This window comes from Lates calcarifer, linkage group LG7_2 (assembly GCF_001640805.2).
Source record: "Lates calcarifer isolate ASB-BC8 linkage group LG7_2, TLL_Latcal_v3, whole genome shotgun sequence".
NCBI classification, from domain to species: Eukaryota; Metazoa; Chordata; class Actinopteri; family Centropomidae; genus Lates; species Lates calcarifer.
The window spans coordinates 9,614,769-9,631,045 of record NC_066854.1 but is presented as its reverse complement, the minus strand read 5'-3'; the positions used below and the strand labels follow the sequence as shown (position 1 = coordinate 9,631,045).

General features: G+C 39.9%; 1 protein-coding gene across 1 annotated transcript in view; it reads right to left on the bottom strand.

The window, feature by feature from the left end:
* LOC108891882 (gamma-aminobutyric acid receptor subunit gamma-3) overlaps positions 1–16,277 on the bottom strand; it is an 83,843-nt gene that overhangs the window by 4,226 nt on the left and 63,340 nt on the right. The window contains exons 8-9 of the mRNA XM_018689222.2: positions 10,225–10,377; positions 1,539–1,735 (exon numbers count right to left, since the gene is read on the bottom strand). Of these exons, the coding sequence (XP_018544738.1) occupies positions 1,539–1,735; positions 10,225–10,377 (350 nt within the window). The remainder of the gene's footprint in view (positions 1–1,538; positions 1,736–10,224; positions 10,378–16,277) is intronic.

The window sequence follows — 16,277 nt, the reverse complement described above, 5'->3', positions numbered from 1 at the left end:
GCTATAGCCTGATTCTTTTTAGACCGGAATGCTGAATAAGTACCCCTGAGAAAATTCATTATGTGACTTCCTCCCTGATGTTTATAAAATTGTGTGGGACAGACTAATTGGGGTAAAATCTTCACACATTTTTCCAGTCCTCTAGTCTGCTCTTAAAGGAAGAGTGGGAGGTGAGAGAGGGAGAGAAAGAATTAGATGTGTCTTGTGGAGTAAGAGAATTGACTGAGTGGGCGGCACAAAGGGGCCACATGGATTGGGGGGGGGGGGGGGGGGGCGGATATGAGGCTTCCCCACAGACAGACTGGGCCAAAATACAGCAGTGAGCCAGAAATGCAGAGGAGGGGACTGAATGTAACACAATTTAATTGTTCAGCCCAAGCTGACAGTCTTTTTAGCCCTGAGACACATTCAGCAGAACTCCTCTACACTGGGAGGAAATAATGAAGAGGGAGGGGATCTGGAGAGAGTGAAATGACAGCAGCGGTGGCTGACTCAGTGTTAGTAGATGTGTGCCACCGCCATTAAAGTGTTCGCGACAGGTGCAGCCTTGAGAACGCCCACACAGAGCATCAGGCTCTCGCACAGGAGTGATTGCTAGAAATGTTTTCGACTGCACACATGTGCCCATACAGACACACATGTCAGACACCTGAGAGCACATTGTGCACTGTATATACTGTGTATATATATGTTGACTCCCTATGGATTCAATCAATATGAGTTTCTGAAGGCTGATATAATTAGACTCAAAACATCAATAGCCGGCATTCAGACACTTTTTTTCTGTTATTTCATGTTCACTGGAAAGATTACAAGAATTTTACCCTCGATAAGTTGAAAAAGCCTCTGAAGCACAGATGCAGAGGAGCAGATTCTCTTGAACAAACACATCAACACACACTTTATGCAAGTTTTTGGTTGATTCGGGGGTTGATTCCCCAACGGGGGGGATCATATTTTCAGTCATTTGTCCCTTTTCTGTCCTTTGTGTTACTTTGTCTAGACAGCCAGGAAAGGGATCACAGCTACTGATTCCATGGGTGTTTGGGGATTTAAAGCCCCCCCCCCTGGTTTCCATGGCATCTATGACATCTTGTGTCATTAAACTAATGAGGTATTTGTCTAAACCACCTAAATAATACAATTTGTCATATTTTCAAACCAGTTATTCATTCATTAATTATCATTAATGTAGTTGTGATGCACACAGACAGATTATGAGACAACGGGTAACTTTGTAGTTGCACTGACTCTGTCTACAGGTTGTTTTGCATTTTTTTTTAGTTATTTGATTGACCTTCCAACAAGAAATGTCACTTCAGACACAGGCCCGTTCAGTAATCTTTCCATGTCGATATATTAATGAGATCATTATATAAAAGATACAGATGAAAGCTACATGCTTCACAGGATGTTTATGCAGCTGTGATAAGAAGAACCTTGGCCTTGGCGGTGGTGGATGTTAACATAAATAAAAGCCGAACACAGAGCTAATATATAGTACCAGCCTATTACTCATGCATTCACCTCAGGCTTACCATTCGCTGCGTCTTGGCAGGAGGTCTGCGTATACTGTAGGAGTAGTAGTTGAGCATTGCGTACTCGATCATGGCAGCGAAGACGAACAGGAAGCAGACAGTGACGAACAGGTCCATGGCTGTCACGTAGGACACTCTGGGCAGCGAGTTTCTGGCCACTGTGCTCAGGGTTGTCATGGTCAGCACTGTGGTGATACCTAGGACGGGAAGAGCAATACTTTATGAAGAGAATTCTCTGTGACTGCACAATGTATTGCTGGTCAGTGCTGGGGTGACCCTTGCAGAAGTCAGTGATTATATAACATGTGGGCAGAGGTTTATTAATCAGAATTAATAATGTATATGGGGTATTCTGGGTAGATGTCCCCATTCTGGTGTCAATCCAGTCTTCCATTAAACACCCACAGTTGGGATTTGTTTTGAGTGTGTTGCAGCAGAATCGTTAAAATGATCAAATAATGAAATTTTCTTTTTTCTTTTTATCTTTCCTCTTCCCTTCCCCGATCTAAAATGTGATAAAATGATATGTCAGAAATCGATTTGTGGGTTAAGAACCTCTATTATACAGTGGAGCCCCATCAGAATTATGAGGCAAATCCTGACACCTCCTCATGACTGAAACATGACTTGTCTCTGAAGTGGCTCAAGCAGTGCAGCCATAATTCAGCAAGGATGCAGTAAAAGATGTCCTTGTATTCCTGTATATCTGCAATGGTAATGAATTCAATAAAGTTTTAAAACCGCAGCCACAGTAGAAACTTTCTAGACATTGCATGGAAAGAACTGAGACTTTTTGAAATTAGACTGTGACTGGATTCAATTCAAGTTTTTTTTCCCAAGGATTTCTTTTTTTCTTTTTTTGTGATAATTTTATAATTGAAACATTTCTTATTTCTGGTAATGCCTGTTTGGCAACATAGTCATCAGTACTTTCAAGAGCAAAACTGAGAGTTTAGAATATATTTAATCAAGGCAAAGTCTTCATTTACCATTAGTGCAATGAGCAGTTTGCTATACATTGTTAATGAAGTATCTTATGTATGGAAGTCAATCTCTGCCAAGTAAAAGAAAAAATACAAGTCAGGCATGATAAAAATAAATGTACACAAAGTAAGTCATAATTTTGACTTAGTAATTCAAAATGGTGAGATAGGAAGCAAAAATCTTGACTTACTTAGTAATAATTCTGAAATTAGAGGGCACTATTGTGAGATACTAAGTAAAAATAATGAGCTACTCAGTCAAAATGACTCATGACTTCCTAAAGTCAAATGATGAGTTATGACAATTCAACATGACAGTGAATATACTGTATGTTCTGACATGTCAAAATTATGAAATACAAAGTCAAACATATAACTTAGTGAGCCAACATTATGAGATGCTAATTCAAAATGAAAGTATATACAGTCAAAATTAGGAGCTAATTAGTCAAATTTGTGAGTTACTAAGTCATGAATTTGACTTCTTTGAAAAACAGCATGTATTTTTATTTTTACAATGCATAGTTTTTAGTTTCCCTTTCCTTGGCACAGACTCCAAAAATATGCAATAAAGTCACAAGCCATAAAACCCCACAGAGATTTGTTTTGAAAAGCCACATTATGCTGACAGTTAACGTCCTGACTGATGTATAGACTGCGGTCATTAGTCAGCCTCTGGAGAGCTAAAGCTCCATCAGTCCACTTGTCTTTTAAAGACAGTGATGAGTGATGGAAATGAGGCTGTTAACTCTTGCATTAGCTCAATCTCTATAGTGAAAACTCACACTGAATTGAAAATGCATACTAGTCTGGTAGGGAAGTACCTGACAATCACCTGTCAACTGTTGATACACTAGTCACTTTTGGAAAGTAACTAACCTTTTCTAAAGTCGTGAATGCGGCTGTTATCAGTATCAATAATTACCTGTCACTCTGGTAAATAAGTATTGGGGATGACTTTTAATTGTGTCATCAGCACCATTGTTTGAGAAATTACTCCCCATGGTGTCTTAAAGGAGAATATTGTGTGTGCTTGGTGAAATGAAATCAATTCTTTCAAACAGCGATGAACCCAGTGACATTAATACCCACTGGGGGCATTGATATCTACCACCGTGACACACACACATCATTCTAGTAATCTCATCGTCTATCCTTCTCATCCTCCCCTCTTTCTCTTCATGCTGCGCCTCACCCTTCCTCTCCCTCTCCATCCCTCTCTCTCTCCCTCTCTCCCTCTCTGTCTCTTTCATCCTCATCTCCTACATGTCTTTCATGGCTGTGTGTGCCACTGTTTTTGCCTGTGGTTTCCATAGAGACGAGTTGCTCCTGTCTATTTCAAGCTACCTCCTCTGGTCTAGTGTTCGTCTAGACTTTCTCCTTTTCCCCGCTCATTAGATTTAAGCAAACTAGGTAAATTAACAACTCTCTGCTTCTAATACCTTAAATCTAACTATCTGTTCAAATCCCAGTGCACTGTAAACAGTGTGAACTCAATAAAACAGCAAGTGCATCGACAACACTGTTTTGTCTTTGTTTTGTTTTTTTTATCACAAGCTACCCACTGGGTGCTCACAGTTTGAGCTGCTATTTCAAATCAAGGTCATGAGTTTTCTTTGCACAGTTTAATTCATTCTGTGGGAATTGTCGCTACATGATGCCATAGCAACCGGGTGATTCCTGGCTGCACAGGCGATCTGAACAACACAAAGTCTCACATCTACAGACCAGAAACAAGGGCTGTCGCACAGAAGTGAGAAAAGCTCTGGTGCATATGCCTGTACAAAGCAAATATGCTCCAGGCATCCTCAGTGGGCAAAATAATCTCGATGGTGTGATCACAGCAACAAGAACAGATTTTCTGTTTTTGTACATGGTAGTCGGCATAAACCAGTGTCATACGTGTCTAGTGGTGATGGGGTGTTGCCACTAAATGTTAACAAATTTCAGAAGTTGACCTTTGTTGTGTGTCCAGGGGTAAACCAGGTGGAACAGACCACAGCTTGTGCTCATGGAGCGTCTATAAATAGTACTGAGGAGAACCAGTCAAGGATCAGTAGTCAGGTCACAAGCTCTGCATGGTTTTCATTATGACTACAGACGTAATCTGCTCAAAGACCAGTGCTTTTTTCCCCTGAAATATAGAACTTTCCACAATGTTCTAATACAGCAAAAACAATCAAGCATTTATGAAGCTGTTTTTGGCTGCTTTCAGTTCTCTTCCTTGCCACACATCATCTCTGATTTGTTTGGCGATTCATATACTGTAGGTCTGTTGTGCCCGCTGATGGCTGATTCTCTCTCTTGGAGAAACAGGCAACCAGTCAGAGCTTTTGGGTACAAAATCTTCATATATAGATAACCAGCTACTTAGCTACATCTGAAATGATAAGTGAATTAATAAATTCAATGGACTCAAATAAACAACTATTTTGATAATTAAGTTTTCATTTAAGTAAAAGCGAATATGACAAAGCCTCTGAAATGTGAATATGTGCTGGCATTCTTAGTCCTCTACCATATATTAGTATTATAAACCAGATATTTCTGTGTGTTAAATTAGGCTTTAGAAATTGCAATGGGCATTTTTAAAAACTATTTTCTGACATTTCAAAGATTAATGAGAAAATTATCACTAAATTTGTAGATAATGAAAAGTAGAAAAAAGTTAAATGAGAACGCATGAGAATGCACACGCATGAGTATGTGGGCGACATGATACATATTCCTACCGTTGAGTTCACGCTATTCCACAGATCAACAGTGGGTGGCGGTAACACGCCAGGACACGTAGCAATACAACAGCAAAGGCAGAGAAAGGAAGAACTGCTTGCAAGTAAATGTGAATGTAAATAATGAAAGACACAAAATGATAATTAAGTCAGATTATCAGGTTAGTTATGCAATGATGGTGCCACTAAATGAGCAGATGACATGAACATTTTGTATTATTATTTACTGAAGTAATGACGACATGGTGAATGCACTATTTTTGAGTATCTCACATCATGGATTTTTGACCACATTTACTATAAACCCATTTGCTTCCAGTGTCTCCACTGGATCAGTATGTTTGTGCTGAATAGCTTGAAGAAAGCTTAGAGATCACAGCAGCCCTAACAGTGAATATATATGTTCTGACAAGTTAAATTGAAATTATGCAGTTGGACCAGTTGAAGTGGAATAAAAGTGTGTAGTATTTGCAAAAATGAAGGCGTTCCTGTTTCGAGCTATGAAGCACTCCGGCAGATTTTCCACCACATCAACACAAAGTAAAATGCGGCGCACATAGGAGCTGACAGTCTCCTCGGCGAGAGCCTTGTTTGTTTGTGGTAATTATGCTGATGTTTTCAAATTAATGTGCTAGTGATTGAGGTTAAAATGCTACACATGGCAACTTCAATCTAATCTGATTAAAGGTGTTTCGCGCACGCTGTAGAGGCCTTGACTTAAAGCCACGTCTCCCATGCATGTAATCAGTCAGATGGCCCTACATGAGTCCCCTCTGACCAAGGAGACACTTGGGACTAAACAGCCTGAAGCAAGTCTACTCTTCTCTAATTGATTCACTCAGCCGTGTATTTTCTGACGGTCGGCTTGATATCTATAGACCCTGCTTTATGTGGCAACTTTACGGGCAGAGAATCTCCTCATATTACTTTTTTTAATTACAGTGTATGAACGTGTTGTTACTGTGAAACACATTAGTAACCCTGTGGCTAACTTCATTTTGTTTTGTTGGAATTTGCGACTGCTACCATTAGCCCTACCAGGTATCTCAGACAGAAACTGCTCAGGGAGAAAAACATAGGCGATCATATAACCAGTTTGTCCCTGTGATGAACAGAGCACCCGATTTAGATTCCGCCATCTCTCTCAGCACAGTTTGAGGGACTGATGTCTCTGTACTAGCTCCTATCTTTAACTCACTGCCTTCTTGGTAGAGCTCCCATGAGGAACATTGTCAGCTCTTACACCCAAGCTGACATATCAACCTTGACAAGCGTTTGTGTGAATGACGGCTCTTGCAGGGAAACCTTGGGTTTCTAAATGTTACCTTTTTTTCCCCATCACTCTCATATCTTGAGAAATAAGCCACTTGTGTTGCTGCTAGCCAGGTCCCAATATTTGAGATGAATTAAAATAACACAACAGTGTGTTTTCTGGCTTTTGAGGATATTTCTTTGGTAGAAAAATGACAAGCATCCAAAATGAGATCTGTGGGTAATCATGACTGATCCATTCATGACTGTCTTTATCCAGTGCATGCCAGACAATCCTTGATGGTTCCCATAGAAATTACCTAGGGAAGCAGGTTTGTGCTGTTCTGCTGCAGTGTCATCTAATAGGCAATTGTCCAAGTCATAGTACGTTCATTAAAGTGCTTGTTTTTGTGGTTAGTTTTTTGGTTAGTTTCTTTGTGTGGTACTTTTACTAATGTATAGGATCTGAATACTTCCACCAAAAGTCACACAATAACACAAAGTTCCAGCATCTCCTGTGTTCTGCTCGTTACAATGACTGTTTTTGTGGCAGTAATATAGAGACTGATTAAACAAGAAGGATTTTAAAGCTCTGTCTCTGTAGGAATCCTATTCATATTGTTGTCAAGCACTTTAATAGACATGCTTTGACATAGACAATTGTGCCGCTGTTCATGGTCATCATGTAGTAGTGGAGTAGTGGACTGATTCCAAAGATTTCTGTCCCTATCAATCATTTACACTCAAAAGCATGGGACAATAAGGTTCAGAAATACCAGAGTTATCCCTAAAGATGGAGATTATGACAGCAAAAATCTTACAGGTCAAATCTCAAAATCTGGACACACAAATCCAAAAAAATCAGCTTTCCCTCAAATTTGGGAAAATATATTTTTTCCAATTGGTGAATTGGTCTTGAAATGAACTTGTCTGGCACTGTGATATTATTCTGTATTACCCTAGATAGTTCTGTGTAGCATGATGATGGATGTTACTACCCAGTTCAATTAACTCCAGAACCACAGTTCTTTTTTACCCTACATTCTCAACTCATGCCTCGGGGTGAGTTTATTTCCCCATCAACAACCTCCCGTATCTCTTCCAAAATCTGTCTGAGCTGCAGAGATTGAGGTCTAATGGGAATCAACCTGGAGTTCAGCTCTCTTACTTGCCCGTTGCTATCCAAATGTCCTGCCTGCTGAAGGAGTAGCGGGTGAGTGACAGGTCTTTGGAAATACCACCTGGAACATGTTAGCAGCTTGTCAAGGAACTCAGCCCGGGGGGGGAGGGGCAGCATCACCTGCCTTTTTCTCAGACTTCGCCCCCTCCGTGATCTGACCGACCCCCCCCCCCCCCCCCCCCGTTGCTGACATTTCTCCCTGCCACCGCGTGCCAGAGGCCTTCACTTTGCTTTACACTCTGGCTTTGTCCCTCTCTCGCAGCTCAGCTTTTCTTCCTCTTATCTGTCCTCTCCCCTTCAGCCTCTGGATCAGGTCTCAGGCCAACCTGAAAACGAGGGCGATGTACTAGGGAAGAAAGGCTAAATGACTTTCTGTTGTTGAGCTGAATGTGGATGTTTATCGGGACTGGGGCAGCTTGCTGCTATGCTGCTACCTGTTGTCTGAGGGGATATCACAAGCCTTTCACTGCCTTTGGTGATGTATCACACCACTGCCCGGGTACTGTAAGCTTTGGCTGCCTTCGGTTGTTGTCTACACTGAGCAGACAGACAGGTTGACAGAGTGATGGAGAGTAAGACAGGCACACACGCACACTGTGATTAAGTGAAAGCTGGGAGACACAGCAGCAGCTACAGGTGTCACACAGTAATCCTTAATCTTTCCTACACTGGTAAAAAAGCTGTTTCATTGTAGCCAAATTAATATGAAGTAAAACCTCTCTGATGTATCTTAATCTACTAGTTATGAGGCTTTTGGTAAAGTGCCAGAAAGCAGTAGTATCTCAACACATATCTGCCGCTCCTACAAACACCAGCATTTCTTAACGCACTGAAAATAAACCTTTGTGTTGTTGTCTCTCTTGATCTCATCTGCTTCACACTGTTTTGATGTTCAGCTGTCATCGTGTCATCTTTCATCAACCTAACAGCAAAAAGTAAGCTGAGCAGAACTCCATCTGAGCACAATCTTGTATTATGATCAGCTTTCCATTTACAGCACTAAAAGGAGAGGCTCCGTTTGGTCCGGCACATGCTTGTCATTAGTGAATTTGATACAACATGAGACGACTTTATTGTTCGACTGTCGGCTGAAGTTTTTGTCTTCTTCTTCTTCTTGAACGAATAGGGAGGAACTGAACTCCAGTATTACTCCTTTATTACCACTGAGACGTTCCAGATGACCTTCTTTGATACTGGCTGACTAGCAGGCTGATGAAGGGCAGGGGGGACTGAGTGGAATTAAAGCACTTCAGAGTTGTTTGCGCTGTTTTGATTCAAGTGACAGTAAGGGGGTGAAGGTAGCTGCAGGTTGGAGATGCCAGCTCGGGTTGAGTTCTTGGTCAAGTTGGGTGGTGGAGTTTAATAAGTTAGAGTCTAACCTTCAGCAAGTGCCACAGAGCCAGGGAGCTAACTGGGGTACTTGGGGGCTTCCTGGCCTAAATGTGTGAATGTGAAACCATGGGAAAGCTGCTAATTTGTGCTCCAATTTACACTGTTACGCTGCAACCAAGTCTACAGGAGAGTAAATGAGCAACCATTCTCTGGACTCGTAGTTCTATGTTGAAATGTTATTATGGCTGAAAAAATAGCTTATTTAACAGTGACTATCCAGACTTACATCCAGCATCATATACAGTATATACAGTATATATTCTTCTTGTTGCCCACTCATCATTTTAACTATAGCACATCTTAAGGGGAAATGAAATGGTAAATTCAGAAGTATCCTATTACTATTTAAGAGCACATTACATGGACATGACCTACTCAGGCACTTACCTTGAATTTCACTTTAAACATGGAACCATGAGCACCTTTCACAACATCATCATCCACAGGAAAGCAAATGAACTAATGGCAGGCATGCAGCAGGAGAGGGAAATAATTCAAAACAAATGTCAACTCATGCAAAGAAAAATAAGATTAATGCCACAATAAAGGACAAAAAACAAGCCACACTGATGGGACATAAATTTTCAAAATGGCTTAATGCACAGCTAAAGTTACGATGAAACATACATATTCATTTTGCAAATGCACACAGACAGACACACAATGACTTCCTCTTCATTTGCTGTCTTTTGCTCCACAGTAATGTTCAGTGATGTGCAAGTATTCTAGTAATATGATTGCTTTTGCTAGTAATAACTACAGTGACAAAGACTGAGTTATAATATTGCCATTACCAATCAAAAAAGAGATTATTGCTTTTGCTATCAAGATGTCTAAATCTCAGATTGAACAGGAATTATCAGAAGGTTTTAAATCCTGCCGCCAACTTCCGACTCATTTCCCTCATATTACACTAACGCAGCCTGAATGAGCAGGGGCAGGAAGTTTTATATCCTCTCATGAAAGTATTCCCATCACTTCAATTAAAGCAAACGGATGACAGGAGTTATCTGCCAATTTGGCTGAAACAGAAAAGCAACATTAAAAAGTATTGCAAAAAAATTACTGCTCCCAAGGAAGATTAAGTTACACAAGTCCTTTTGAATTTAAGTTCCCTGCACATATACATGGGTGGTGGTGTTGTGTACCTAGGGCTGTCCTTGCAGGCGTAGCATCACTCTTGATCCAGAAGGAGACCCATGACAGGACCACAGTCAGGATACAGGGGATGTATGTCTGAATAGTGAAGTAGCCCATCCTTCTGCTGAGGTCAAAGTACACTGTCATCAACACATAGTCACCTGTTGAGAAACAGAAAATGCAGAAACAAGGGAGAGACGTGAGCTGCAATTAGTGCCAAGAATCGCTTACTTCACAATACTTCTGAGTCATAGCTCATAATCAAATCTGAATTTACAGACATGACACACATATTTGTAGACTCAGTGCACATGAATATAACGGTGGTCAATGCTAACTTGAAATAAATTCGCCACTTGCCTTTTATAAACACTCTCCAAGTGGAGGCATGTAGAAATAACAGCAGTGGCAAGAGAGTGGCTGTGAAAGAAGCCTTGTACAGTACATTTTTGTAGGAGTTTCCCCCATAGAATAATAGCAAATACAACATTTGTTTGCTTAATTGTGTCCATTCATATTGCACCAATAAAAAAGACAGCACCTTTCCAGTACATAGTTTTAAGAAATGGACCCATTTCCAGAGGTAAAATTGCTCTTTAAGTCTTGCTATATTGTAAGGTGACCCTGGTATTGTAAGTTGCACTTTTTTCCCCACTCATAAACTACGGACCATCATCCCCGAGGATCTGAAGCAGCACACTGGCTCATGAGTAATTAAAAAAGTCTGATATGTAGCTGGGAGCTACATCACGCTGTGCTCTTTACTTGGTCATCAAAACAGACACCAGAAACCTTTTTTTTTTTTTTTTTTTTAGATTTTTAACAGCAGACTCTACTTTATTCCGGACTTTATCAGAAAGCTGTGACAGTCAGCACATTAGTCAGTTGATTATATAACAAGACAGACCTGTATATCATCTCTGGGACTAACAGGATTGAGGATTGAAGCTCTTGCAAAAACAGCGAGGGGGCTGAGGAATGAACCCTGGGGAACACCGCATACAAAACCAGGCATTTTCTGTTCTGTTTAACTGAAACAATGTCAGAGTGTAATCAGCACGGTTTTCTAACAAGACCATCAGAAGTGTCTGAAGGTCCTCAGTAACTTTAATTAAGGCTGTTTCAGTGCGGCTAAGAGCCCATAAACTCTACTGAAATTGTCAAAGTTGTTATTATTGGTCAAACAAAACATCAGTAAGTGTTCGGTTCCTTCTATGATAGTTTGGAATTAAGTCTATAATTGCTCAAAGTAAGATAATCTGGATCAAATTGAGGGCAGACAGAGACAGAGACAGAGACGAGATAGCTGAAAAAAAAGGTGAGAGCAGAGGACAGAAAAACCCTAACGGAGCCCATAAAGTAAAGGGAAACGTATCTCTAACTTGAGCAACTATACAATGGCACTGTCAGGGTGAGGGGAAGAAAAATGAGGAGAGTGACAGAATTTATTCTGCTGCCTCTTTAATGGCCTAACTACAATAAGATGCTTGTTATTGCGAGCCTTAATTGACAGCAGGAGGGATATTGAGCTACAACACTTGGCGAACAAAAGCCATTGTTCTGTAACCTTGACAAAGTTCGAAGCATCAGAGGAGCATTACTTTAAATATTACTTAAGAATGCTGTTTGATAATTTGCCGTCACTCAGGCATTTCCGTAAAAAGGATGTCGAATTGAATAAAACATCTGTAGAAAGAGACCTTTTGTCCTCCGCTTGCAGCTGAATCTCACCTCACACTTGAGATGGAATTGAAATAGTCGTTTTAATCGCCAGGTGCAATGAATAAAGAGCGTGGTGTCCTGGTGACACTGGCGCAGAGCAGTGTTTATCTCTCTCACAGTTGCAAATGTGTACCAGTGCAGAACAGTTATCTGAACAGTGCCTCCAGGTTTTTGCTTTTTTGTGATGTCCAGGGTCGTTTTGAGGCATATGTGAGCTATGTGGTCGCCTGGGGCTCCAGCAGTTGGATTGGCACCAAAGAGACAGATTTTTTTTTTCCTAACTAAATCCAGATGGCCTTTCTACTTTTAAAAGTCTGTCATGCTGACTTCCAGTGCAACCTTTCAAACCCACTGCTCCCATTACGCTCAACACCTGATGCTGTGAGGAACGGGGGTGCAGCCTCAGTGACACCCCCCCACACACACACACACACATCAGTTCTCATGTATGTGCTGATAACTGAATAACAATTAAACACATGCATGTGTAGTGGGTACTAGGGTAATAATTAACAATAATAATTAACCTTTCCATACCACAGCACAATATATACCTCATTTTAAATAAATATACTGAAAAAAAGATTTGTTTTGAGAGATCTTATTATTATAAACAATATCTCCCCAGTTGATTCGGTGTTAACTATGAGCTAGAAACAGAGACAAATGTAGAAAAAAGGTATATTTTTTGGTCTTTACTCTGAGGAAGGATTATTGTATTTCATAATAAACAACAACTGAATAACATCATGTTACAGTGCAAGTTGTGTTCACTTGATGTTTCAGTGTAAACTGCTGAAAGTTGTTGTTTGATGTACATTTTAGTCACCACTTTTATGAGCTCACCCTGTCTCACATCCTCAGTAACATGAGAAGTGAGAAGTGAGAACTCCTCTGTTTGCCAGTACAAAGAAAATAAGACTAAAAAGGGGAATTTCATACCTCTGACCCATTATGGAAGGATGCATGTAATCAGACCTTGTATTAAAAAGAATTAGGTTACTAAATATCACAGAGACTACTGCAAATGAGCTGGTTAATTTTCTCCTCTGCAACAAAGCAGAGCTTAATCACAACACAGCAGGCATAATATAAAACAGTGTATTTTGCTATTTAACTAAATAAAACTGTCTGGTTTTATTTTATGTTCCCATTTATGTCCATGATAGACTGTGTCTTCTTCCAAAGCAATCCAAAGCCTGTTAATACTGGTTAGTTAAAATAAACAAATAAATAAACAATTTTATATACCAACAGGGGTAAATAAAATAACAATTCATTGTTGCCTGAATTATTCTCCACTTCCTCGCTCTCAGCACTGCACAGTTGTAGAAGCTGTCGACAGAATGTTTCATTTGTCAGTTTAATGCACAGAAGATAAGCGTCATTTTGCAGTTATTCTATTTTAATGTTGCAGGATAATACTGTTTAACTTACATTAATAACTGAATGGAGGCTGCACAAATGTACATTCCCAGATGGACTATCTATAGCTGCAGTGTGGTGACTTCTGTGCTCTAACTGTGCATTGTAGCAAACAGCCCCTCCTGTTTACATTCTGTTAGGACAGTAACAACCCCTCTGTTTACACACTCCTCCAGAATACTTATTAGTCCGAGTTGCCTGCCCTACACTTGTCCACACTCTCTGTCATGCTATACAGTTGAGTCTACTCCTAAAGGAAAATGACCTTAAGATAACTCGGCTAAAATGTTGTTACTGAGGCTGCCTCCTTCTTCAATAAACTGATGCACAATTGCAGTGATTTTAAAGAAACAACATGTATATCAGGACATTTGTCTTCCATACAAACTTTTGAAAATTTCCCACAATCTCATATAAATATTTTTGTAAATTCATGTTAGTCATCACAGTAGGAAAGTTGTTAATTTAGTCAATAGATGCTTTAAATATCCTTATTTGCTTCATTGTGTTTGTTATGTAAAAGGATATATTGGTGATGCTTTCAGTAGTCAAGTTTGAGTAACTGCAAGTATAAACAAGGTTTTTCTTATATTAAATTGACTAGATTTTTTTTTTTTTACGTTAAATTATTTTAGAAGTTTTGCTGAGAGAAATCCTATATGAGTTTTCCACACTCACACCTAGAAGCTGCAGTACGACCCCAGTCTGATCTGTTGACTTACTGAGCGGCTCCATTGGAGCAGTTAGGGGATTCATGGTCTTGCTCAAGGGCACCACAGAGGGGGCAATGAAAGAGAAAAAAGTGCTGCTTGTTCACTTTCCTTACTCAGGTTTACCCTGACCTGAAGGTTGTCAGTTCAATCTTTGCACTGAGGAGGAAAATTTAAAAAAAAAAAACCCTGCTTCACTGACATTTTTATACAACACATCTGCAGTTTACAATGAAAATCATGGCAGCTGAAGTACTAGGTAATTTTTCAATAATTTCAAACAGAAATAGACAAAGCAGTTTTCTCATTTGTAGCTACTGACGCTCTTTTATCAGCTGTAACTAGCTAATTAAGTTAACGTTAGCCCTACACATTGGTTGAAAACACTGCTAAAATTTTCAGTTGACTTGTTTTAAAATGATAATCTTGTAAAAGGGGTCTTGATAGTTTCGTAAATCTAACATATCCCAGGTAAAAAAAATTATCAGTCAAGGACAAGACATGGAAATGAATAAGCACATTGTATGTTTTTGTGTTGTAATGCAGAGTTAGTCGCGGTTATATGTATGTAACAAAAAATGTAAGATTGAGAACTGATCAGTGTTTTAAATGAAATACTTTTGTATACTTTTATACTTGGAAGAGGGCATGACAGAAATGCTAATGTTTGTATAAACTTTAAATACTGATATCACTCTTTCATGTGCACTGCTTCAACAGGCCTGCTGTACCTATTGCTAAGCTACGATTGGAGAGTCAGTTCAAAGGAAGGGTTAAGTGAATGGTCAATACTTTTCTTTTTTAATGCCTGCATGCCTGGTCATGTGTCTTCCACATTCAGTAATACCTCCATCATAGTTTTATGACTACCACCTGTGATTTTAATGTGATCTGTGTTCAGCTGCAGGTTAGTGAGCACAGACAAAGGATGTATGACAGATCTCATACATGAAATAGAGAGGGGACATTAAATAGAATGTCAGTGTTGTAATCAAGGATGCAATCAGAGAACAAGGTGTGGGATTGTCAGCAATTTCTCTGCAGATTCTTTACAAAAAGGCATTTGAAATATTTCCAGGGTGGACATGTAAAGAAAGAAAAGGAAGAACATCAGCATTTCTGCAATGTAACTGCAGAAAAGGGCATAATGGAAGCTTTTGGGGAATTTGCGATGGGATCGTAGAACAAAGCACTGAAGTGTTTGGGATTCCACGTTGGGGCCTTTTGAAGAGGACGCTGCTGAATTGATAACGACGGTGGATTTGCGGCGGGGGTCCCCAGTGGCACTGTGGCCGGGGATCTGTCCACTCTGTCCTCATTAAAACAGCCCCATGCCTCCAGTGTTTATGAGGGATGAAGGATAAAGTGGGGAGAGGGAGAAAGACAACGAGGGGAATGAGAGAGAGAGGAAGAGAAACGCAGCACTTTCGAAGTTTGTCATGACATATATTAATGATAGGTATTTTTAGCTGGGTATCTAATCATCATGCGTGAGATAGAGCTCCGGCAAGTGAAACAGGAAAAAGAAACGAGGTAATAAATGAGAAAACGGCTAATTTTCTTGAACAGCATGAGGTAGATGTGTAGGTTTGCCGTTGCTTTTGAGCATCTCAGCAGAAAATTAGTTTGGCTGTGTTTTGACGCTGCAGCAGGAGTCCAGGAAAACATAGAATTTATAAGACCATCAATGTGTCTCGGGATGAATGCACTCATCAGTCACCTTTTTTTTGTTCGTGATCAGAAACACAAAGATACAACAGCAGTTTCTCATTAGATAAAAGATTCCCAGTGGGTGACAGACTTATACAAACAGTTATTTCCTGAATTTGTCAACGTTAAGTTTAAAAGAGGGACATATCTGATATTTGATTTAGTTATGTCATGTGTTGGGACATTTTACAAACAAAATGAGGCTGTGCAGCTAATTTCCACTGAGCTCCTTTAATAATTTGAAGCCACTCCCTGTTATCCCTCTCCTAATCATGCCAAGTACTCTTGTTCCTGGAATATTCATGAACGGAGGTTCAGCTTTTAGAAAGCTGAATAAGGACACATTATGCAGATCCAAGCATGCCTCTCCAAAGACAAAAGACCGTATGGCACAAACTAGAAGGAATATATGCAGCTCATAAACAAGGTTAATAGGGGTTAAAAATCACTGTGTTATAGTCTGTCTCTATCTCCCCCATTCATAGTGCTTCACT